Source organism: Triturus cristatus, chromosome 10 (assembly GCF_964204655.1).
Source record: "Triturus cristatus chromosome 10, aTriCri1.1, whole genome shotgun sequence".
In the NCBI taxonomy this organism is placed as follows: Eukaryota; Metazoa; Chordata; class Amphibia; order Caudata; family Salamandridae; genus Triturus; species Triturus cristatus.
The window spans coordinates 1067946466-1067973453 of NC_140593.1; the positions used below are offsets into that span (position 1 = coordinate 1067946466).

The following is a 26988-nucleotide window of genomic DNA, read 5'->3' on the forward strand; positions in this document are numbered from 1 at the left end:
AACTGGGCATTTCTATTTATATAGCTAGGATCTAGAACAACATCTCCCTATCCATCAGATCCTCCAACGTTCATCCAATTTTGGAAATTGTTCAAGATGCACCACGATATAGAATTCGACATCTTCACGGACACTTCTGTTTACTGAAGCCTTCTACCTCTCCACTCAATCTTCATCTGTATGCTTGTCTTTGACCCTGTACAGCGCTTCACTGCCTTTTGGCTAGTGTCACCAAATGCAAATAACACATATATACATACATCTTGGTGACCTAAAAGCTTTTACATTTATTCTTGTCTCTGAGGCTAATCATTGCCTTAATACCCGCTAAGGCTGTCATATGCTTTGTCAATAAAGTGTCTTAAAAAAATGTGTACCAATCAATTAACAGTGGGTTTGATCAGTTGCGCAGGGCACACTGCTGAATGAGACACCTTGGCGAACTGACTACATGGAACAAGGTGGTAAGTGCACCATGTTTGCAGACCTTCTTTTGCTGTTAAAAATCGGTGTCATCGTGTCTGTTAGTCCAATTGGTTCACGGGAACCAAAGCTGTAGACTAAAACTCCCAGAGTGCATTTACTGCCAATGGAACCCCAGTTCTGGAGACATGGTGTTCATGACATGAGGAAAGTGGCAATCTGACCTCTAGGTCCAGGAAATGAAATCTCAGCTATACTGTTTGGAGGACCTTTGATACAGGGCAGGGAAGATTACTCTGTCACACTTCGTTGCGTGATAAATTTATTTACACCTTAAATCTACAAGTGCCTAGATTGCGCGGGCTGGGCTAGCGGCAGAAGCGGGGGGGGAACGTGGGCCTCTTCACTTCAGTCAAACCGGCCATACCGACACTCTCTAAACGACCCCCCTTACTGTTCAGTGACTCAATGGATCACTTGCACTTTCCTGCAAAGTCACTTAGAGCACTACTAAATTCAAAGGAAATACATGAGCCCTCTCCATGGACTTCTCTTTGATGGAGGATGTAATAAGAGGTTAGACGATCCTTCAGTGTCTTCTGATAGGCATATGGGTGAAAGGGGGTGGGGTGCTTAACTCGCGTTGCGCCATAAGGCAGCCATTATTACCAGCATGTTGTGAAATTCTCACTTATCCTTTGGAAAACTGTCTCTCATAGCCTCCTTATATTTAAGAAATAGCTATTCGGCCTCCAGATAAGACTGTCATCATGACTGAGGAGACGCCTGTTTTTCATTACTCCTGCGCCAAGAATTCTGTCCAGTTATCCATCCCGCTACTTGTATCCCCGTTGGGCGTGTTGATGACAAACACATTTTATTAGACTTAGGTGCTTTCTGCTGCAGGCGAAATTAAGCCGCTTAGAAAAACAAGCACTGGCAAAGCCAATTGGTCTCGCCTATGTAGGAGCTATTGGCTTTGCCCATATGTTTTAGCCATGTTGTTGCATGGTTGCTGTTCAGCATGGCTAAAAGTTAGTGGCGTAAAGGAGAGTATGGTGGAGTGTCGTAAATTAGAGTGCCGTGAAGTGCTATAGAGTGGCTTAGAGAGTCGTGGAGTGGTGTAGAGTAGAGTTGTGTTGTGTGGAAAGAAGTGGAGTGTCATATAGTGATGTAAAATGGAGTGGTGTAGAGTGTTGTGGAGGGAGTAGAGTGTCTTAGAGTGAAGTGGCAGAGTGTCATGGAGTGGTGTAGAGCAGAGTGGAGTAGAGTGTGCTGCGTGGAGTGACATAGAGTAGTGTAATAGAGTGGAATGACAGAGTGTTGTAGAATGAAGTGTTGTGGAGTGGAGAAGTGTGTCGTAGAATAGAGTGAAGTTAAGTTTCATGTAATGGCGTAGAGGGAGTTGTGTAGAGTAGAGTGGCATAGAGTGGAGTAGTGTTTCATGATGTTGAGCATCATAGAGTGGAGTGCCGTAGAGTGGCCTATAGTGAAGTGGCGTAAAGTACAGTGGTGCAGAGTAGATTGGCATAGAGTGCAGTGGCGTAGAGTGTGTTAGTTTTAAGTAAAGTGATGTAGAGTGCAGTGATGTAGAGTAGAGGGGTGCAGAATAGAGTGCAGTGGTGCGGAGTAGGTGGCATGGAGTGCATTTGATTTGAGTAAAGTGGTGGGGGGCGCACTGGCATACAGTAGAATGGTGCAGAATAGAGTGGCACAGCGTGGCGTGGCATAGAGTAGTGGCGTAGAGTACACTGACGTAGAGTGGTGTGGCCTAGACTGGAGTGGTGAAGAGTGTAGTGGCAAAGTGTTTAGCAATGCCTAGTAGAGTAGAGTGCATTGGCACAGGGTTGAGTGTAGTGGTGTAGAATAGAGTGCAATGTCGCAGAGTGGAGTGACGTAGAATGCAGTGGCTTAGAGTAGATTGTTGCACATTAGAGACTAGTTGCTTACAGTGGTGTAGAGTGTATTGGTTTTGAGTAAAGTGGTGTAGAGTACATTGGTGTATGGTTGACTGGTTCAGGGTAGATTAGAGTGGAGTGGCGCAGAGTGGACTGGTGCAGAGTTGAATAGATTGACCGGCACAGAGTTGAATAGATTGCAGTAGAATGCAGTGGCATAGCGTAGAGTGCTGTGTCAGAGTGCAGTGGTGCAGGGTAGATTACAGTGGCTTAGAGTTGATTGGCATAGAGTGCAGTGGTATAAAGGAACGATGCAGAGTGCATTGGCATAGAGTGCAGTGGCATAGAGTGCAGTGGCATAGAGTAGAATGGTGTAGAGTAGCGTAAAGTTTAGTGGTGGAGAGTGCAGTGTTGTAGAGTAGAGTGGTATGGCCTAGAGTGGCGTGGTGCAGAGTAGTTTGTAGTAGCGTAGCGTAGACTGGAGTGATACAGAGAGCATTGCCATAGAGTGGCATAGGGTATAGTGGTGCAAAATATAGTGCAGTGGCATAGAGTAGAGTGGCGTAGAGTTCAGGTGCAGAAAGTGCAGTGTTGTAGAGTAGACTGTCGTAGAGTGCAGTGGTGTACAGCAGAGCAGCGTAGAGTGCAGTGGTGCAGAGTGGAGTGATGTAGAGAATAGTGGTGCAGAGTAGAACAGAGTGGCGTAGAGTGCAATGGTGCAGAGTAGATTGGCGTAGATTGCAGTGGCATAGAGTAAATTGTTTTTGAGTGAAGTGGTGTGCAGTGCATTGGCATAGAATGCAGTGGTGCAGAGCGGAGTGGAATGGTGCAATGTATAATGCAGTGATGTAGAGTGGAGTGATGGGGAGTGGTGCAGAGAGGATTGTTTCAGAGTAGAGCGGAGTAGTGTGCTGCAGGGTAGAATGCAGTAGCTTAGAGTGAATTGGTCTAGAGTGCCGTGGTGCAGCATATATTAGAGTGGCGTAGAGTGGATTGACATAGAGTGCATTGACGTAGATTGGAGTGGTACAAAGTAGAGGGCATTGGCTTAGAGTGCAGTGTTGCGTAGTAGTCTCATGGGGTAGAGTGCATTGGTTTAGAATAGAGAATCTCAGAATGGATTTACGCAGTGCGGAGTAATGTGGCGTGGCGTGGCATAGTATGGAGAGTAGAGTGCAGTGGTGTGGAGTGGTGCAGAGTAGAGTGGAGTGGGGTAAAGTGGAATATACATGATGTGTTAGTGCTCTGTCATTACAGACAACACATCTTCAATTGAAATGACCATTACATTTGCACCGACCTGCAGTTTTAATGATAAAAGTATACAGCACACAAGTGATAATGTATAGATATGGCATCACCTAATTTATTGATGACTTGAGAATTGCAACAAAAAAAAAACATTTTATTTTTCTAATTCTGATATATTCTGAAATATGAGCACAGTACCTTTTTGTTGTGGCTAGAAAAAAGCCTTTCTTTTACCAGCAAGATTGTCACATAAATTATCTCACTTTGAAGTCAGGGAAAGAAAAGTAAACACCAAGGTCCTTCGGAAAACAGAGCCTGACATTTGACATCTGTCTTTGAATGCACAGCAATTGTGACACGATGAGAACAAGATTTAAATGCCTGTTTACAGTTGGTTTGTTAGGTATCTAACCTATATTATATTTTTTCCAAAAGGCCGTTTAAGATTGCAGTTTTGCTTTAGGTTTGTGATATGCTGTTTTCGTTACCAGCATTGTATTAGCTCACTTGCTCTTAGTTGTTTTGCTTTTGTTAGCAGACTGTGTGTCTGTTAGTTCTGTCAACTCTGCAAATTGCTTCCCCTGTGGAGCTCTTCCATTTAGAAACAATTTATATTGCTTTGGAGACACTGCTGCTCCCTGTGCCTCAGCTGATTAATTGCTGCTTAAAGGTGGTTTAGCAGCACTAATGCACTAAAAAAGCATACGCTTTTTTTTATTTAATTCAGCGACAGAATTGATTTTAAGTATATGTGAGGGTTTTTCAGATAGGTGACTTTACTTGTATGAGCAATTGTGACATATCAAGAGTCCATCACTTTTCATTGGTTGTTGTATAGATTTTGTGCATAAGTAATGTTCTATTGTGCGTGCTCAGAGTTTTATGAGCCTTTTCTTTTTAGAGAAGGGCAAAATTGTGATTCATCACACTCTCCTCAGACGTCAAGGTTATATTTAACTTTTACAAATTTGAGAACTTCATAAAGTTTCCCGGGGTTTTTAAAAGTGTTAATAAAAAGCTGAGTCAGAAAAGCAGCTCACCGGTTTTAGTGAAGGAACCGTCTGCAATTCGTAATAGCTGGCAGATTATCCTGCTAAGACTTGTGCGCTGGATCATTTTTTAGATATAAACTATTTTAGTGGTAAAGACCTGAGGGGTAAAGTTTTTTCAAGTACATCAACTTTACAAAGTGCAAAAGATAGAAATCCTCGGGCATGTTTCAGTGAAGAATATCATTTCATGCTAACAAATTTATGCAAAAGCTATCTGCTGGATGTGCTCCAAGTAAACTAATGACTGTCTTTTGCTGTTCTATAGATAGGTACCAGACCCAGGGGTGTCGGAGCGCCGCAATCCACTTGAAAATCCAAAGGATGGTACTTCAGAGGACATTTTTATTAGATTGAAACAAGTTCACAGAAATCTGCATATGGGGATACCATTTCTATCACAGTGTACCAGACTGAGTATTGAAACTTAAGGCAGAAATATAAAATATATAAGTGAGTGAAAGCTTGACTAACTTTTTTTAGGCAGCGAAAATGCCATAGAGCGGTATGTGTATCGGTTCCTTTTTTATTACCTCAAAATGGAGGAAACCCGTTGTTATTGCTCCATAATACTGACCGATTCCCCTATTTTGAGGAGGCACAAGTTCTTAAGCTGCAGAGTTTGACTACTGCTAAGACTGAACTCCCACCTGGTTATAATGGAGGCTCACGCGTACAAACAGCAAAAAATTCAGTGTTTTCATCGAGAATGAAGTATTGATCTGTATGGCTTGTCAGTGTAGCTTTTTGCCTGCATTGCCACATATCCATGCCATTTAGCTCAGATTTGTACTTGTTACATTAGAAATGCACAAAGGAGTTGTTGTTTAATAAGATAAATAGCTATTAAGTTGTATATACTCAATATGAACATGATTTTGGGCATGATCTTAACATGTTCCAAGGTGACACAAAGCCCTGCGAGAAACACAGCATGTTTTTGCACTTCGGGTCATAGCACTTCTATGTAATCTCTTTACATGCTAACCATTGAAGATCATATCAGATATAATGTCTGCAGTGTGATTAAGCACGTGTATAATATTAGCCACCTTGTACTGAAGACACCTTTGCTCACCATGAATCGAACTTTGATCTATTTGTTCACTAAAGAAGAGGCAAAATTCGCAAAACCTCTTTTACCACTGATTGTGACTACAAAGGTAAAATCTTTCAGTAGGAGAGGAAAAATCTCCTATGCAACAAACTATGAAGACAGACTGAGCAGGAACCCAACAATCTGGGTACACAATAAAAATGGCTTCAAAGAAGGATTCTAGATGTGATGACTTCCTACACAGAGCATGTTTCTCTGCTGAGTTGACTTGCATAGTAAGAGTTTTGCAGTTCAGGTACTACCACTACCTTACAGCAGACCCTCAGTCTTGGAATGGAAGTCTACGGAAGGATTCTTTTTTTCAGGATCTTGACATGTACAACCATTAACTTCATTGCTACACACACACACACACACACACACACACAATTTGCAAGAGGTCTGCTTGGTAGCTAAACTTATGTTCTCTTGAATGGAGTTGACATGCAACAATGTTTTCAATAATCTCTAGAGCAACAACACCAATCATTAGATGTTGAGGTTTGTTTACACCAGCAGTACACACTATGCCAAATTACATATATAGATTTTTTATAAGCAGGAATGGTGTTATTTTAAACAAGAACATCCACAGCCAAAATGTTAGATGTGCTGTTAACAAATTAAAAATGTCTCAAAGCTGCATGTAGAGAAACAGAAGAGACAAAATGACAAGACCGATTGGTGGGGTTGGTAAATAGACAGTCACACCCACCACAATCACCAAGAAAGGTCAGAAGATTTTCAGCTCTCTACAAGATTTGAAAATAATATTGTCTACGGGTGCTTGTGGAAGACAATTTCTATGGACTGGAATCTAGAGAATGCTAAAGTGATTCTGGTATTTTACTGACCTCTATTGGTCGTTTTTAGGTCTCGCCTGAGCCAGCGCGCATGCGCTGGGGGCTTCTAGTAAGGATTTCCAACTCGAACCACACGCTCGTGCGTATGCTTTTTCTTTGCTCACACGCTATTGGCCTTTGCGTGCGTCTTTCTAAGAAAGACAGCATGCAGTTGGCCAAAGGCGGGTGCATGTCCCACCTTCTCTCTCCCCTGGCCTAGGGCTTGCGAGAGCGAGCATCAGCGCCATCTGTTTCCAATTATCGCATTCGCGTTAATTGGAAACAGATGGCGCTTTTGCTGGCCCTGGCTTTTTTCTCTCTTTCAATGGCGGTCGCTTCACTTTTGCGGCTGCTTGTTCTTTTTTTGGTCACGGCGCCTGCAGCCAAAACAGAGCAGGCTGCCTACTATGTACACTACAGAGAGACTCCCGCTGAAACGGTGGCATGAGGGAAAACCGAGCACTGGGAGCTGGGAACGAGGCTACACAGAACTTATTTTATACAGTGCTTGCAGTTGCAGCCTCAGCCGTGAAGCGCTATAAAGAACAGGTACGGCCTGTGATGCGAGTCTGTGTCCCTGGAAGGATGAAACGCCGTACCAGCCCTGCTGGATGCAGTAACCCTAATCGGCAGATTAATCAAAGATCTCTGCCACAGGTGCACTGTGATACTGAGCTGCTTCTCTGGCTGGATTACATGGAGGGTTGCACAAGCCTGAGCTGTGGGGTAAACATGCTGCCCTTTGCACGCCTTAGCCCAGAGGGGTTGGTGGCATAGACTCCAGTGAGACTCTGAAAGACCCCAGCACTGCAGGTCTGGGACCATGTTTCTCTTCCCTCCCCGAGCCACCTTCTCACTTACCTCACCGTGCGGATGTCACGATCATCTGCAGTCCGGACCGGACCCCGCCGGGTGTTAACCTGCTGGGCATCACCCCTGCACTGCATGTGGCGGTGCTCCACCCGTCCAGCTCCGGTCTGCTCCAAACCCTCAGTGTAAACATCACCTGCTAGAGGTGGATCTTCGGAAATTACAAAAGGGGCGTGGCCAGCAAGGTTGAGGTCTTTAGGAAGACGCAGGCGTTTCAAGGACGACCCTCCCCTTTTGTCTTCCTCAGTCATACAATACGTGGCGCCTTTTACACTCCTCAGGCTCTGCAGGTTCCATTCAGTAGCCTGGCTGTGACGTCATATACGAAGAATACCTTGTTACAGTGGCCGTTTGTAATGTAATGGTCTGAGCACGCTACATTCTATTGACTGAGGTCATAGGCTTAGAACGCTACATGCCAATGACTTGTGATGTCATAGCTCACAACCCTACATTACACTGGCTTTGTGATGTGAAACTTACAGCGTACCGCCCACTGGCTGTGATGTCATAGGCTTAGAGCGCTCCCTTCCAACGGTTGTTTGTGATTTGATGAGCTTAGAATGAATCATTCCATCTGCGGCTTGTGATGTCATCAGATTAGAACGCTTAAATGTAATGGTTGTTTGTGATGTCATGAGGTTAGACCCCGTCACTTCAACGGCTGATTGTGATGTTATGAGCTTAGAGCGGTGCATATCACCGGCTGTTTGTGATGTCATTAGCTTCGAACGCTTCATTGTAATGCTTGTTTGTGATGTCACGATCTTAACATGCTCCATTCAAACTGGTGCTTGTGATGTCACGAGCTTAGACCGCCTAATTATCACGCCTGTTTGCGATGTCATAAGCTTAGTACGATGCCCTCCATTGTGGTTGGAGATGCCAGAGTAGGCGCATGATGTATTGTACAGGTAGTTGGGTATTACCCAGACGAAACGTTGCATTCCATCGTTTGTGACGTCATAGCGGCGCTCACGCAACTTTCACAGCGTGTAAGTACAGAGAACAATACACTGTACTGGCTATTTTTGACATCAGTTGGGGCATGTACATCCCACAAACAGCTGAGGATGGCAAGGGAAAGGGCAATCACCATGTGCCTCACTAGGGACACATGCTTAAATCTTGGGCTCTTCGTTACCACAGGCTCCCTGTGATGCACCAGGACTACAAGACCCAAGAGTAAGCCAGCACTCAGCACGGCATGGCTAAACACTTATGAGGTCCCAAAGGCGAGACCTATTGGCTATGCCAATGCTTGTTTATTAATTCAGTTAAATAGAGGCAGTTGAACAGAAAAAAAAGTCCCTAAGCGGAAGCAGACAAGTCCTAGGTCTGATCTCCAGAGCCCACAAAGTACATACACATATAAGCATATACTAATATCGAATGCTCGACCTAAAAAGGGAGAGTTTACCACAGGAGACTACTTAAAGTCCGTGGCAAAGTACATAACCGTCCACAAGGTGCTGAGGCGTAATGGACAGCCTACCCAACCAATGGGAGCACTTAATAAATGTCAACAACCAACAGCTGTTATGGGCTGGCTAAAAGTCCACTTTCTCTTCACTTTAGGACTATGTACTGTGCATGTGGTATTGTATATTATTGGTAACCTGAACAACAGATGTCTGTAAGTGAGAACGCCATTCGTTTGCCTGGTTTTATGGACTGATTTTCCTTTTTAAGTGTTTATTGATAGATTTACCAGCCATTCTTTTAATTTGTATCTGAGCAACTGGCATTATTTTGTTCAGTCTGTTCCTTCCTTAAGGCTCTACGATTTTTTTTTGTCTTCAGCCCTTCATCCATTGTTTGTATTTACGCTTTGAAGTCCAGGCTGCTGTTTTTGCTCATCTTTTCCTAGTGATTTTGCCTGAGCGACACCCTCTGCACCAGAGAACTATTTATAAATATTTGTTCAAAATCAGCATCCCTGGAGTTTAATTTATGAAGAGTGTGTGCTGCTCTCTGTTGATGACTGTCTACCTGTTTAGTACTCTCCAGGGGTACACTCAATCCGCATCTGTGCTATTTCTGGAAAAGACCTTTGTGCATTTTAGACAGAAAAGACTATGACTAAAAAATGGGAGTAACTCGCTACATGTGGGTATAAAGGTAGGGATGGAGATGACAGGTATGCACAGTACTGGCTTTGTTTGGAATTTTCTTAATTAGAGTTTTTCGGAGTACTATTGTTCAAGAAAACTACAGTCACTGGTTTTCTGTTATTTTTACAATCTCAAGATGCACAACACTGGTCTTGGAATGTGTTTGAATCCTGGATATCTTAGCAAATAAAGCAACAAATATTGAAAGTTTTGTCTTCAGAATCTGATAATAAATTAGCGACCCGTTTAACTTAAAAATAATGAAAACATGTTTTTTATTTTAATTTGAAATGTTCTTTCTTCAGTTAAGGCTGCTGCAGTGTTTCAGGAAACACCTGGCACTTATTTGAGAAGTATTCCTTTCAATAAAGTACATTTTAGTCGTTTTATTCAGAGGTGAAAGGAAATATTAAAATTCCCACAGGCCCAATCTAAACTCTACCAGAACCTCCAGCCATGGCTTCATTCATTGAAAGCGTTTATCTTTATAGATTTATCAGGTATTTGTTACAATACCTATTAATAATGCCTGATTATGTGGATGTGGTAAAATATGCAACTAAAATAATGCCCCTACCCCCTCTGGGCAGCATTATATTCCTACAGCAGATTTTTGACTGAAACGTGGTCTTTGGTTAATGGTTGTTAGTAACTTTGAATTGAGCGTACAATACTGTATTCTAATGCTGAAATGTGCAGGCAGTGGCTCAGGGATTTAAAATCCTGCAAGTGTCGCCACCCCCGGTTTTCTTCGCTGACTGGCTCTGGTTACTACTGTGAGGTTGCACTTGGAACCATCTTGTTTTAACCTGTAGTCCGGGGACTCCTAGGAGTCCGCAAGCCCTACTCCGAGGGTGTGAGGCAGTGTTACCAAAATAAATATTATTAAAATAAAAAAATTAAAATGTCTAAAGTACATACAAATGAAGAAAGAAAAATGAAAATGTGAAAACATTTTCAATATTTGATTGTGAAGTAAACAAAATGTTTCAAGATTTGAGAATTTGTTCGGTGTATACTTGTTGTATTTTTGTGTAATTTTTTGCAGTTCAATTCCTAGAACTTGCTTAGGGCGGGATTTCCCAGCTTCCAGTAAGGACTCCGTGGGGGTCCCTGGATTCCAGTAATGATTCATTTGGGGTCCACAGAGTTCAAAAGGTTAAGAACCGCTGGTGTAGAGTACATATCCATGCATTCATTTCATTTGTCCGATCCATTTTAAAGTGTTTCAAGAAGACAAAAAACATTAGCAGAGAACTGGAAGTGTAATTGTTAAGCTGGGCGAAAGACGTCTGAGTTTTTCAGGTCTGTCTGAGAGATTAATTTTGGTTTAACTATTTTTATTGAGGATTAAGTTTGAGTTGAACACATCCCATCGCCTATAACCCAATGGCCGGCAAGGAAAGCTGGTGTTTAAGAAGGAACAAATACCCCAGATATACCCCAACCCAGCATCCAGTATTTACCTGAGAGATTCATTTTCACTTTGTTTCTTCAGAGAAGTATGTAACGCATTTGTACAGAAAAAAAGTAACAGTTCATTGTGGTAATACATTTTTTCTGCCTTTCCAAGTGATGAGCCAATTTAGCTGCAGTAAATGCGCGTGTACTTCTAGAGGTAGTTGAATAAATTGCCTGTATTCAGTAAACACATCCAAATGGTGCGCATCTAACCGAGTCGTAGGTTACCGCCTGTGGCTCTGTACCCGGGTATTAGCAAATTGTAGAATTTAACAATTCATCTGAGTTTGCACTCAACTAACAAAAATATTTGTGTTACCCAGATTATGTGTATTAGAGAAAAAGACTTGGATGAAGGCAAGCTCATATGAGTTGGCGTCATTAAAGACTGCTCCTATCAAAGAGCAGCAGGATGTACTGAAAAAACAAGGCTTGTTGGTTTACTTGAATCTCTCTGGTCATGGAAAATTCCATAACATGGAAGGTGTGTGCAAAAGTTTAATTTATTTATTAATGCACATTCACCACACCCTTGCTGAAGAAATACATAGGAACTGGCCAAAGCTTAGCATCATAAAAGTACACCCTATAATATAGTGTGACACGGATTAAGACCTCATCAGCACATCTTCTAGTGCAAATCCGGAGTCTCCACAGCTATCTGTTATGTCTGCCCATGAACGTAAATGTGCGTAGAGAGGAAAAAACTAGGCCATGAAAGTGGCTTGTTTGTCAGACATGTTGATTTAATTTGTTCCGTATGACGTATTGGAATGGTTAAATAAAGGTGGTACATGCACAAGTTAGTTACCGCAGGACACAGCATGCAGGTTCCCAGTGTCAGTGTGTGTGGCACACACCCTACATTAGCGATACAACAGTTTGCCGACGAGGAGGTACTGACCATACCACAACTGATCTCTTGAAGCCAGTTCTACCGTACCTGCCTGTCTTTATGCTGTCTTCCACCCCTTCTTCCTGGGGTACGCCCTTGGTACACACACATCTGTGTGCACCCACGTCGCTAACTGCACACCAATGCGATGCCTCGTGTCCACCACCACAGGGCACCAGCATACCCGTCTTGGCTGCAGATATGGCAGTAACTGATATCCCTGCCTTTCTTGGGAGACTCACACATCCACATTCGGTGACCGCATTTCACCAGTATGGGGGCTAACCCAGCTTCTGCCCAACAGTCTCTGCTGAGAAAGTCGCTGTACCTTAAAATAAATGTCTGCATTTCATCCGCCGTAGGTGAGGACAGAAAGCAAACTGAACAGAACGGCTGTTGCAACCACCACATTTACTGTCCCAAGTTAGGTACTGTGCAAGAAACGAAATATTATATGGACTAACTGCCATACTGCCAACTCCTCAAACACCACAAAACCATTTGACATGTCTGCCCCCTCGTCAGTGGGTGCCAGAGGGAGAACATGGGTGGCACGGTTTGCAGGGTAGGAAGTGCACAATCTGTTCCTCACGCTTCCAAACAAGGGCAAGATAGTGATTATATAGCTGTATTGACTGGCCTGAACGGTCAATTCAGAACGTAAGCCAGCACACATTATGAGAGATTCATATTCCAACAAGTAAATCAGGGCCATAAAAAACCAATTGACCCCTTTTACGCCCAGCTCCAAGGCCTAGCAGGCTCTTGTGGGTTTTACAACACCGATGAAGAAATCCGGGTTTAGATTATCCAAAGGTACCACTCGCCCCAGCTGACAAAAGAGAAATTGAAGCAGAGCAAATTGGCACTGTCGGCTGTGCTGACACTCGGCAGGTCCCACGAGCTTCAAGAAGTAGATGCAGTGCACATTAAGGTGTCCCTGACCATGTAGATCAAAATGGCACCTACAAATCTGGGTCAAGCATCAGTTTGGCTGTAAAACAGCTGTCCCTCAAGAAGCAATAATACCCACTGCTTCTGCTTGACAACTCCCCACAGTCGGACAATTCATGCCCAGCAAAAGCAAGGACCGCCTCGGCATCTGGAAAGGCGAACCACTTCGCCATGGTCTACCGGACTACAAGAACAAGCGAGATTCCAGAACACACCGTGAATCTCCAAACTAAGAATCACAGTAAAGCAGCTTGAGGCGAGTCCAGAAAACCATCAGACAAAGGCGCACATTTATTCATCCCACCAACACCTGATGTAAACTTTCATTGCCCACTGATGATAACACCTAACTCCTATTCATGTCATTGATCACAGATAAATTGAGTAAATGTCTTGCCATGTTTTTCCTTGAGAGCACAAGTTGCATCCCAATAACCATAAATAACCACAAACCTTGGATTCCAGAGTACTCCCCATAAAGCGCTTCAGGACTTGTCAGGAGTAGCAAGCACTAAATAAATGCAATTGCAGTACAATACAATATGTATACACACACACATACAGAAGGTGGCCATTCTAAAAAGCCTGGATTACGAAAAGCAATATAGCTGCATAGTGATGATTCACGGGACTGCTGAATTGTCATTAAATGGCAGCATACAAGTAGAAGGGGTTAAAATAGGGCAGTACCTACAGAGGTGTTAAATTCGGGTCAGACACAGTGTTCATGACACGCTGAAGGTGCCCAACATTGTGATCTTTCATTAACAGAGTTTGAGTGTTTTAAGCAAATGCATAACCAGAATTGCTAGTTCAGTGGATGTCAGTTTGTCTAGAAATGGAGCGAAATTTGCCAGGGTATGGGGAAAGGTGCTGTGCAGCATGGCTAAAACCAATGGCAAATTCACGAGGTCCTAATGGGTGATACCTATTGGTTGTGACAATGCTTGTTTAATTTTTGCAGCAAACAGTCATATAATCCAGATCCAAATTTGGCAAGAGTGATTAAAAATTACCAAATAAAAGTAGTAGAGAAAGTCCCAACTAAATGAAATTGCTCCTTTATATCAGTGTGTGTTTCTGTGCATAGTGGAATAGACAGAACTGCAGTGGAGAAAAATAAAGTGTTGCATACAGACTTTGGAATGATTGGTCTGCTGGGACGCTGCATCAGTGTTTCTCTAGGAGAATTTGAAGGTTAAAAGCCTTCTGCCTAGGAAAATGTGTAGAGAGTCGGTGCCTGACACGCCCATTTTCAATTGTGGTACATTTCACCGTGGGACATATACTGATTCATCTTGTGTGCTGGTTTTTGTTCTGTGGCGATATTTGCTTTTTGTTTCATAATTCTATATCCCTCCATTACTTCCAGTACCTTGGTTTTTTTTTATTCCGGGGATTACCCCACCCCCCCCTTTTTTTTTTTTTTTTTATTTGTGGGGTGTACCCTGTGCACACAGTTTTTTTTTCTTTTTCCATAGCCCCATTTCTTTCCTCCTGCATGCACTTTCCTCCAGACATTTCCCTGTATACAACTGCTGCATTGTTTGTTCCCGTGGTGTAGTGCACACTACATAATGTTCTGTGCATCCAAAAATGCAACTGGAAAGCCACATACCCCCATTTTCTATTTAACGTTCTCAGCCCACGTTTGCTAAAGCTAATCTGCTCCATGCAGTATGTTTCTACTGACCTAGACCACCGATGTGTTTCTGAAGGAGGTATTGTTAGGTACATTGTTTTGTTTGAAACAAAATGTAACTTGCACTCCATACTGGCAAATCGTGATTGGTTGTGAGAGTGCATTAGGAGAGACAACGAGCAGCATGTTCAGATGGGAAAGAGTGTGTTGGAGGAGGTATGTAGTCTCTGTGGACTTTGGGAGACTTCGGGAGCTGTTATTTGATTTAGGTCTTTTGTGGGGATCTCTGCAACTGACGCGCCTAGTGCTTCAGGGAGTGAAAATTGAGGTTCTCTTTGTCTTCTTCTCCAGTAGACAACACGTCATAATTATACAGTAGGAATTACATGGGTGGAAGCAACTGATGTTATTTAACCTCGTGTCCGGAGATTCAAATAATATTGCGTCTGCTTGTGTTTTTTATCACTCAGACTTTTTTTTATTTTGGGATGTTCCATTTTGTCTTTGGGAGCGGTCTGGATTATATTTGTGTAGTCCTTTTAACAGGACTGACTACCTTTGTTCTACACAGCGCATTTGCCTTGGTGGTCATACATATCTGTGATCAATTGTTTGTTTTAATCATTAAGTGTTGGCCTGGTTTGTGCAAAATCAATGTACGCCATTCTACACGTGTGGTTCCTTGGATAAATAAGTTGTTGCTGTTCTGTCTTGCAGGCTCTTTTGCTGCTGGGTGGAGTAGCCCTGTCCTGCCTTGCTCTGGACCTCTTGTTCCTGCTTTTCTACTCCTTCTGGTTTTGCTGCCGCCATCGTAAGAGCGAGGAGAGCCCCAACGCTGATTGCTGTTGTACCGCCTGGTGTGTCATCATCGCAACCCTGGTCTGCAGGTGGGTGTTCTGGCTGACCGCAGTAGAGTAATTAAAATATACAATGCTGCAGTTTTCATGGAAGATCTCCAGTTTCCAAGATTGATCTGTTTTAATGTGTTTGAAGAAATTGTACAAGCTTTGGGCAAGCTCAGTTACTGACCCTCAACCCTTCCGGTGCCCTTCAGGTGAATAAGGGTCCTTCAATCGAATGGAGAAAGTGTTTTTGAAGCACCTGTGTGAAAAAAAGGAAACATTAAACTGCTCATCAAGCAGTTATTAATGATGATAAGTATTGATTTGGAAAATATTTTGAAACATATCTCAATGGTCAGCTTATTGCAATGGGGCTTGGGGGAGAGTATCTCAGACAGGCACCTGAGACCTCCATACATTTATTTTTGATTTTTAATTTGAAGTAGGTGAAGCCTAACATCCCTTCATCTTAGCTAATGAAGTTGTTTGAGTTTGTTGATAGAATATATGCTTTGTAACATTTCATTAAAAAAAGAATAATGCAAGCCTTGAGAGTTGTGTTACGGCCATCCTTGATTGGTATTCTATGGAATATTAACGTCTCATTTTCATATACAATTATTCAAAGTGTAACAGCATGAAAGATGACAATAAATACATCTACCTGATAATGATCTTCAAAAATAAACCATTTGTGCCAAACCTACTTCACTCAGTGCGCATTGCAGCCACAGAAACACAGCTTATTCCTGTTTCTTCCAGTGCGCGCTATGATGCAGTGTACCACTTTCAATATAATATATGACCGCAATTGAAAAGGTTTCTAGTGTAATAAAAATCTTTCCTTTGATGTCTCTCAGAGATAACCAATAATATTAGAGCTCTATGTTTTCATTTTGACAACCAATGTTTTTTGTACAAACTAGCAAATATGTTCACTTTTGTGCCAAGCCACATTTGAACTTTTTTGATGATTTGAGGGGAAGTTTCAAGCTGCACGAGGTTCATAAAGTTCCCTGAGCGGATGATCCACCCAATCAGAAAAGAGAGTACATCTGGTTGCTCTATTGTGCTGAACAGAAGAAAACAAACCCCTCAGCCGAAGAGACTCATAAGATTTATTTATTAAAGCGTTTTATATAGCGCTGGCAAGACCCGAGGGTATCCGAGCGCTTTACATCAGAAAATGTTTACATCAAGGTAACGAGACAAATCCACGCAGGTAAGTCCGACCTCGTCAAGTCAGTGTTTGAGTGCAGGAGAGGAGAAGTAGCGAGGGGAGGACCAGGGATAGCTGAAGGTGGAGATGTTGCCTCGTTGGGCAATTTATGATCCACAAGTTGAGAAGTTGGTTGATATTGCTTTGTTGTAAGCTACTTAATTTAGTTGTATGACCTTCCTGCTCATTCACTGGGTGGTGGCTCAGCAAAGTAACCTTTAATTACAAATGGCCATCTAAGGGCTGATTTAATTGAGTTCTGCTGTAAGTATGTTCAAACAAGCTAAATAACCCTCCTTGTCTGTACTGTTGTGTCAGCCTGAGGATTGATCCTAAGGCTCAACAATATATATTTTTTCTGTAAATCACTTGGTTATTTGCACATTCGGTTGTTAATATTCTTTGAGTATCTGTCTGCCGTGAGACCACATTTACACCCAGCTCAATGCCTTGCTGTATTTCGTCTTTCTCTACCACTCCATTCTTGGGGTCCGATTAGACATTAGCACATGGGGCCACCCCTTCTTCTAGGGGCTTGTAGCTTCTACTCCTTCCTTAGCCTTTTTGATTGTCAATTACCTTCCAAGCTTCTGGTTTGCCATACTTGTTCCAAAGACACATTAGATTACTCTTTGTTTTACTGACTCAGTATCTGACCACAACAAATTCCTTCTTTTGCCCGCTTTAACAGTCGGGCAATATGAATGCTGTGCTGCAGTCTGTGCTTTGACTAGGTGAAACAATGCTTCTCTGTCATTGCCAAGCTTTGATGCCAGGCATCCGACAGCTCCTGCTGGTTTGAAGCATTGCACAGATTCAGCAGAATTGATGTCCACCATAAGGCAGCCAATACCACCGTAGGCCTTTAGTCATCACAAGATGCCTTAAAATCGATTGCTTGTGGTTGCCATCCTTGCTAGCCCTTGCACAAGACGGTGTCTGTACCTCAACCTTCTCTGAAACCTCATAAACCAAAATCATGGACCACTTCCACACACTTGGAAAGCTATGTGTTGGATATGTTGGCAATCCCTCATGGGTCATTTGAAATCCGCAATTTTACAAAATGAAAAAAATATCAAAATGAAGTCTTAAATTCTGAATATTTTTATTGGCAACATTTGAAATTCAAAAAAAGCAACAAAATCAACAGCACCATTGAGACACTGATGAAGAACAATATGAGTCATTGATTTGTATTTATAAACACAAGCATTGCCTACAGCAATTTGATCATAGTAAAACCAATAAAACGTTTTGGTGCTCTGGACTCCAGCCATGCACTGTTTGCATTATTTACAAAATAAACGTAAATAATCTAGTTACAATCCAGGGTTAGCCACATAATTTATCAATACTGTACTGTGAATAAGTGTCTTGAGCTGTAAGTTTTTGTTACACAACGTTACAGTTTTCCCCCATATTACAAAGACATTTAATGTGTAATAAGTTGGTGAGCGAAGGGACAGCTGAGGAGCATAGTTATCCTTCCAATGAAGGAATCTTCCAAATACCTTCAAAGGAATGTCAAAGAAATGTTCAATATGGTCATGCACTAGATCCTAGTCATCGGTTTCTTAGGTGGATTTTATTTCAGGGTGATCTGAAGTCTGTATAATTTAATTTTCCTTTGGAGGAGGTTCAAATGAGGCAGCCTTACCAATTCAAGCTTCTGTCCTTTCACTTGAAAACCACACCTAGGACGATTAACAAGTCCATAGCTGCAGACACTGCACAGTTTTAATGACCAGAGATACACATGTCTTTTTGCATCTAAGTGATGGGTATATTTGGACCTGTTCCATATAAATACCAAAGCTGGTGATGGAAGGGCAGTCAAGCATGTGTACAGCCTAGGCTTTTTCCATCAATGTTACAGAAATAATCCTGTCCCCCACTAACCAAGTTTGTTGCCATCCTACTTGGCCACCCCAAAAATTAGTTGTGTTCTCCTTTTAGAATTTAGTCATTCATTCTCACAAAGGTAAAGTGTTGGGTGTAGGAACCAGGTATCTATGAAGAATAAGGTATTGAAGTAACAGAGCGCCCTGGAGTTTGTGAGACATTTTGATAACCTGTGGTTAGGGTTGTTTTGTGTGGCCTATGGAGACTCCAGCCTACAAAAACAGAAGTTATTTAGTGCAGTTCTAAAATGTGGAGGGGGTGGGGCGAGTAGATGATGATTAAATGACCTCAGTACTCACAAATAGATATTACATTAGGTTTGTGTCTCTGGTGGTATATAGTGCCAAATTATGTGGATATGCACAGCGTCAACAAATTGCTGTTGGTGATAATTGCTACCTCTGGAAACTCCTTAGATTCTAAACAGGGACCATGGTTGTTTCCCTGAATTTAGAACTGGGTTTAAACGTTTGGAGGTTTATACTGTGTTCAACCCATTATTATTTTGGATTCGTCTTACAGTAACTCCAGAAAATGCCTACTCTGGTACTTGGAGCGCTCATATCCTGATTCTTGCAAGAAGCTGGTTCAGAAATTGGACCTTTTTTTTTACATTGTGGATTCAAGGAGCAGTTAGTTACCGCCGGTTGTAGCTGTTGCTAAATTGGGGTACTTGCAGAATGTTCGGGATATTTACTGCTACATTTTGCAAGAAGGAGGTATCTTATCCAGCTTAAGGTGAACTGCTCTTGTGTAGATATCACCTGCAGGCTGCTTCAGATGTCTTTCGCTGAAGACCTACTTTGAAAAATACAGTACACTGAATCGTGTTTTGATCAGCCCTTTACTTGTGATTGGATGGCTTTCTTCTCCATCTAAATTCCCCTCTCCGGATTAGAACGCTATCCTCTCTGTCATTGTGTTTGTTCTGCTCTGGAGCATTTAGGTCTCAGTGTTTTGATTGGATGGCATATATCCTTTCACTGCTGATGTCAAACCTTGCATAGGAGTACATGTAAGAGACTATTTTCTCTCCGTCTCCATCTCTACCTTCTCCTTCCACCACTCCCTCACCTCTCAAGGGTTGCTGCATCTACGGTGGCCATCTTTAAATATGTATTTTTTGTAGTTTAACAACCCCACTCAAAGATGACTACTTTGAAGGGATTTCTTAAAGTAGAACAAATACATTCAAAGATGGTCCTCGGTATGTGTGCATGCACAGTGACCATCTTTGAAACATTTTCTTTTACTTTAAGAAAAAAAATCCATTCGAAGATGGCTGCACAAATTCATGCACATCAATCACAACTATCTTTGGGATTTCTTTAAAATATAAGAAAATACATGTTTATTGCAGCTGCACACCTTTGCGCAGCAGTCCTTACGGAGAGAAAACAGGCATTGATCAAGCCATCAACTTTCATCTGTGAAACCTATTGGCTTTGCCAATGCTGGTTTTCCATTGTTGTCCAAAACTTAAAAGGTTACAAAGAAATTGGTTTCTGTTTTACCTTATGGTTGTGTGGAATTACTTGGGAGGCCATGATGATAGTCCAATGAGTAAGTTTTAAGGATAAGTAGTTTTTTTTTCTTATGTTGAAACAGCCGTATCTGTCTGCCCTGAAATGTGGATGCCTTTCTTCCCCAACTGTTTTTAGAGCTCAGGCACCTCACTCACAAAAAAGCACCACATTCTGGTAGTTACAGTTCACAATTTATTTGACAGTCTTTCTTTTCATTTCCATGCAGTGGTTGCATTTATCTTGAACAGTTTAGACAATACTGTTCGCAATCCTTACTGCCTGTCATAATAGCTTATCTCTTTATTGTTGTTAAGGTGCTGCCTGCATCAGTGTTGCATCATTCCAGGTAACTTATTCCCTCACTAACCTCTGTGAACATTTACTGGCCCTGGAAGGTCAGTTTAAATGGATATCATGCAGGCAGAAGGCCCTAAAAAATGACCCTTCAAAATGTATGGCCTGATAAATAGTTGGATGCTCCACTCATTTCATAGTTTTGTGAGACGTATTGCATTTGAAAACCTACATTTGTTGTAGAATGTACTTGCGTGAAAGATGCTCAAATCGCCACATATTTTATATCATTCCTTTTAAGTTTGTGTGAAAAAAAGGCCGAAGTCTTGACGAATTTGCTGTTTTTTGCTGGTCTCTTACTTGGCTGCTGTTGATCATGGACTTTTACTAGAGCCCACTGAAGACTGGGATCAGTGTCTTTAACTATGCACCGTGACGTTTTCTGGCTACTCCAGCTATCATACTCTAGTCAGTGAGAGCGCCAGACATATGTTATTTTGTGAACATTGTGATGTTGGCTAGATTTTCTTTTGCCAGTCCTCCTGCCTGCATGATCACATGTAGTTTATTTAGCAGACGTTTTGATCATTGTTGTTTGGCCAGGTACGGCCAGGCCATGTCAGCACCTTCAATGCTTTAGAAAATCTAAAGCTATCAAGTTCGAGAGGTCATACTTTCTGAAAAGGCAGGCTGATGAGAGTGTAAAAATGTTTTCCTTTGGACAAGCAACCTGTCCAAATCTGCTTGGAAATAATGTTTCCAGAAATATTTTTAATGGTGTTCTTAAGAAAGCATGGACAGTTGCATTATGATTTGGTCGACTTGGATATGTTGTTATGCTATTTTGTGCCAGGCATACTTTTTGTTGATTTGCAAAACCAATGACTGAGTGGTGTATAATGTCATTGGTGCTTAATACACACCGAGCTGTACCCGCGGCGTTACAGAAGAGAAGCGCTGAAAGCGCTCGAAAACCAACAAGAAACACACCGCGATACGCGGTCAGAATTATAACACTGAAGACTAACAGAAAATACACTGTGGGCGGAGTCCCATAAACACGCCTTGAACGCAAGCACGATAGGGATCAATAACGCTAATAAACAGCATACAAGGGCATGGAACCGTTAGTGACAATAATAATGCGAATACATCAGCAACAAAAGCATGGAACCATTGAGGCAAACGCAGTACTACACAGAAAAACTGAGGAGCACTTATCTCTAGCTGCAGAGCAGCGAAGGAAGAGGGGACAATGATAGAGGACTATGTTGGGCTCTCTAGCCCCTGATTGGACATTGGTGCTCCTTCCTGGTTGGTTGTTGCCGTGTTGTTTTCTTTGCTACCTTTTCCCGATGTTCCATGGGAAATGTAGTTTGTTTATTTCTACGCTGCTGTGAAAGTAAAGTGGAGAAAGAAAGCATAATCCTCGCCTCCAGTCCTGACATAGAATTGCAGCATTGTTTGACACCGAGCCTTTCGAAATGTGTATCATTTTTAAAATATTTGATTAATTTAGGTGCCCAGTGCAAATCTGCAAAAAAAATTTCCCAACAGAATTGGTCTCGGATCAGATAAAGTTTGTTGTGAAGCAGCAGGAAGTATGCATCAGGAAGGAAGAGGACAGGGCTGGGGTGGGGAGGGGGGGTCGGATGAGGCTGTTATCAACATGGTCTACAAGCAATGCCAGAATTTTACTCTGGTTCTAATTCAGTGTAATTGGGGCTTGTCTGAGTTGGAGACTGTGCTATGCAGTGAGCACCAACATGGTGGCAGCGAAGATCAGCCCTCTGAATCACTCACTCTCCCAGCCCTACAAGTGGGAGAATGCCCTGCACCGCCTGCCATTCATTGGACTGAATGATGCTTGTGTGTGCTTTCTAATTGGTTCACAGACCCAGAAGACTGGATGATGGGAAATATGTTAGATGGTGACTTCGAACCCAGTGCTGAGGCATACAGTTGGAGGGACTGGAGGAGGGGGTCTTTCTAGGAGAAATTACATGTGTTGAACGAGGGGGAGGAGTCCAGCCATGGCATCTGGGCTCTCAGAGGGGCTGCCGAGCATAGCTTTCTGGAGGGTGAAACATTCCTGGAATTGGGGCATACAAAGAGGGGGGTGGGTTTAAGAGATGTGTAAGGAGAGGATACATACCCTGGCTTAGGAGCACTAAGTAGCAGTGGTGGTGCGTCCATTGGGGGCGCCGGGGCGTTGCCCCACTTACCGATTGTCCAGAAAATGAAATTGATCAGTCACATTCATCATCAACCAATATAATTTAAATACATTGCGTCGCGAGTCAAGGCTGCGGCTCACTGAAACTCCGAGCCTCGGGCCACGCCCGAGGCAATCGGAAGGGGGTGGGTGGGGCTGCGGCAGCAGAGTGTTAGTTGACTGACAGCCGCTGCCTGCAGGGTAGCGCAGCAGCAAATAGTACGCATGTTCCGTTTTGGGCTGATCATTTTTACGATCAGCCCGAATATGCGCACTACTAGCCTTCCCTTAGGAGACCGAGGGTTGCTTCATGCAGCAACCTCCGGTCTCCTATGGGCAGGTAGTATCCCTGCTCTAGCCAATCCTGGCGCTGCTAATGCAGCGTCTGGATTGGCGGAGTCTCGAGACACTGGTCTGCGCAGGACTGGGCTTGGGCTATTCATGTCAAAGACTCACAGTCCTAGAATTAGTACTCTTCTTTGACCCGCATTTACTGTATCAAGCAGAAACATAGCTCGGAGGGTTAAACAATCAAAATGTCAGGAATGACCGCATTAGGAACTGGAAGTCGCTGTCTCAATCAGTGTGTATATTGTTCCCTATTCTAATTGCAATAAACTTTTTTCAAGCTTTACTATTTTGTTTTCATTTTCATAATTATGATGGATCGGGCTGACTGCTTTGCGTGATACTGAACATGCTCCGAGGGCCACTGCCACCCTGTTAATGTGTCGTTTCTTAATCTTTTCACAGGATGCCTCGTGCTTCCTTGTTTTACAACAGGTACCCTCCTCCACTAGTGACTGAAGCACAGCACATTGCAACAAGAGTTACTCAATGTACAAGCGAAGCGCTGCGCAGCCATGTTTGTGCGCTGGAGTGTGAATGTCTGCCTTTATTGGGTAAAGTGGGCGGTGCAGGCAGCTAATCTCCGTAAGAACATTTTCTTCATCACTGAAAGGGAGTAAGAAATGATTGTGCGCTTAAGTTTACATCTGACAGGTCACAGGTGATGCCACGCGCTCCGTGAATAATTTTTTGACCATGTCTGCGGCGCTGCCACATGTCCTTGATGCTTTCTGCTGGGTGCGGCTAGCCCGGGCACGGAGTCTAAAAGCATTGGCGTGTCCTCCTACGTTATCTAACCTCGGCATCTAACCACGCGCACCTGGCAAAACAAGCTGTGATCCAAGGAGCTCGCTTCACCTCACCTCTCAGTGTACCTCGGGGAACGTTAAGAGTAAGACATATACATTGGTGCCCAAAAACTGCCCACGATAGGCAAATTGAGGCATCGCAGCGTTTCTAGATTGAGGGAGTGCTGTGTACCTCTTGGGGAACGTTAAGGTTTGACCAATGCTTGTTAAGACTTTAATAAACTATAAGGGAACAAATCCTTCCTTTTGGCTTATTCAAGTCGATTCAAATGATGCTTTATTAACTTTCAGGTAGCGCTCGTGGGTGGGGTGGCACTGCCACACTTGCTTGGAGAAGCCCGTTGTATGGCCAATCACTGTGGCTTATGTGAAGCCAATGTAGACAGTGATTGGCCATTTCTGTGGTGACGTGACACGTCGTCTCGTCGCACTCAGGTTCGCAGCAGGCATCACCGCGGCCACACAACACTGTCTACTCACACTTTCTCGTGTTCAGCTTTGCTATAGAGACAGTGCTCGAGCTCGTGGCTGACGACGTGCTTCGGTCGGATCCCATCCTGCCTGATCACTCAGAAAAATTGATGTTGTTTAAAGTAAGAATGGGAATCCGTGTCCGCGATTTTATTATCAATGATTTAAATCAAATGCGCCATTAATTTCTTAAATGCGTGTGTGTCATTATTGTTGATGGAGAATGGCTCAAGTCATGGCTGTCAGCCTGTTAATAATCCAATATGTGGGGTGCAGGGGTGTGAGTCCGGGCCCACACAGCCGAAATATATGTGCATGTAGGGCCCGGGGTAGTGGCGTAAGTTAGTAGTACACAGGGCGTGCAAGGCCTACCCTTCAGGAACTGACCAAACAAACGTCACCGCTGACTTGGCCCTTCCTGTCGGCTGAAGCGCCGTTGTGCCTGCTGTACAGTGTAGCCCCCCTGCACTGGAACACCCTACTGCCAGACATCTGTGCAACCTCCTGTCTTTTAGACTTCAAAGGAGCCTTGAAAAATTACCTAGTGCAGCTCAAAAAACTAGAGTGGACACTCTCCCACGCTGCCACAAAATAGACCCAATGCCATCTCACGTTTTATGTTCTATTAGAGGAAAAACAATTGTCTTAGATTGTGTTTGTCTTCGTCGGTCAAGTCCATATAACTGACACAAATAATTCATACTTAGAGCGGCGGTTGACCAGGGGGGTGAGGCTGTCCTAATTCTATTAGATCTGTCGGCAGCCTTTGACACGGTCCACCATGGGGTGTTGATGGACCGTTTGTCAAGGGCAGGGGTGGAAGGCACTGCTTGGAGCCTCCTGAAATCTTTTCTGGCCGACAGAATCCAGACAGTTGATCTGGGATCTGATAGGTCCAAACCCTTTGCCCTCCTCTGTGGGGTTCCTCAGGGCTCATCCCTGAGCCCCACTCTTTTTAACATCTATGTTAGCCCGCTAGCAGCCTTGATCTGATCTTTTGGCCTGCAACTCACCTTGTACGCAGATGACATGCAAATCGTGTTATCTATACAGAGAGGGCCCCAAGTGGATATGGCGGCGAGGTGTCAGGATTGTCTGAAAGATATTGTGAGCTGGATGGCCTCGAACTGCCTTAAACTAAATGCAGGGAAGACCGAGGACATGATATTCGGGAACAATCCGAACATCTGGACTCCGGATATGTGGCCCGATGCTCTGGGGAAGTCACCAGTTCCTACGCCAAAAGCAAGGCATTTGGGCTTGATCATGGACCAGAAATTGGATTTTGGGGAACAGGTCAGTGGAGTGGTTTCATCTTGTTTCCATATCCTTAGGATATTGAGGAAAGTAAAAATGTTTCTTCCTACGGATGGTTTCCGGTTAGCAGTCTCAGCACTTGGACTACTGTAATAGTCTGTACCTTGATTTGAAAAAAAAACATCTGTACAGAGTACAGATGGTACAAAACGCGGCAGCAAGACTGCTAACAGGCACTCCCAGTTATGCCTCTGTCCGAGAAGGAATAAGGAAACTGCACTGGCTGCCTGTACACAGAAGAGCTCAATTTAAGGCGCTGTGCACGGTATTCAAAGCACTGAAGGGCAGTGGCCCAGAGTTCTTGATGGAGTGCTTTAAGTGGTATGTGCCAGGGAAAGCACTGCGCTCCGCTGAAAGCAATCTGGGAGCTGTGCCCTGGATTAAAAAGGCCAGCTGGGGAGGAAATATGTTTTCCTATGGTGCGGCCACTGCTTGGAATAGTCTGCCAGCGCATATTAGGAAAGCTGAGGAGCTCCTCTCTTTCAGGAGGGGGTTGAAGACCTGGTTATTTAGGGACTAGGCCCTCGTTCCCCAGGGTTGCTCAGTGTTTTAGCGCCAGGACACCCTCGGGTATAAGTGCGCTTTATAAGCTCCTAATAATAATAATAATACTTGAACAGTTCTTTTACACAAAATATGTTAACCACTTTACCCTCACTGATTTGATTGTCAGATTTCTCATTGAAATATTAATGGTGTTAAATAAAAGAAATAACTACACCCAGCACATATGCTTTAACTATCGTCATGTCAGCTGACCACCCATATTGTATTGTCTGCTCATAAATCGCAGGTAATTCAGCTGGTGAGTGGGCTGCTTGCTTCTATATTGTAACAGAACTGTTATTTTTTTAGTTGCTTTTCGAGTGACATCCCTCATGGTGTCTATTAGAGAGATTAGAACATACTGAGGTACCTACCTACACGTCTTGTGAGCACAATCACCAGTGCAAGAAACTGATGTGGTATTGTTCCCTGGGTATATAGTATACTCCTCTTCCCCCCCACTCGTTTACCCCCACTCTCCCGAATCCCCCTTCAGTTGTTTGGGCTCGCTCGCTTGCTACGGTGCAGTATGACAATCATTTTACGCCTCGCAACTTTCAAATGTCACCATCCGCCACTGCCAAGTCGGCTGATGATAGCTCATAGGAGGGAAGAAACCTTGCCATTAGAGCTCATGTAGTTTAGCAATAGGTATGTGAGGGACGATAACCGGACCCTGTCTTCAGGATACAAGTCCCTCAAGAAATACATTATTCCAAAATGCTTTTGTTTATAACCGTTGTCATTAAATGCCATTTAACGTGATGTGCGTATTTATTTCTGTTTCAAGTGTAGTATTTTTGTCTTAGTGTTTTGGAATGTCTAGGTTCCTTTAAAGACATAGCGGTGTGTCTTTAGGTTAATGGTGCAGGAGTTTGTGGATTCCATTCCACTCCAGTTTGTCATATCCGGTGTCACTGGTGTGACTCGCGGGTCCTCTGGTGACCTGTGATACCTGAGAGGAGCTTCAATTGATTCTTTGCCATATGAGGGGAGGCATC

At 43.3% G+C, this 26988-nt stretch overlaps 1 protein-coding gene across 3 annotated transcripts in view; it reads left to right on the forward strand.

Annotated features, from left to right (window-relative positions):
* TTYH3 (tweety family member 3) overlaps positions 1 to 26988 on the forward strand; it is a 320368-nt gene that overhangs the window by 135390 nt on the left and 157990 nt on the right. For all 3 annotated transcript variants that reach the window (XM_085629215.1, XM_085629214.1, XM_085629213.1), the window contains exon 2: positions 15213 to 15382. In XM_085629215.1, the coding sequence (XP_085485341.1) occupies positions 15213 to 15382 (170 nt within the window). The remainder of the gene's footprint in view (positions 1 to 15212; positions 15383 to 26988) is intronic.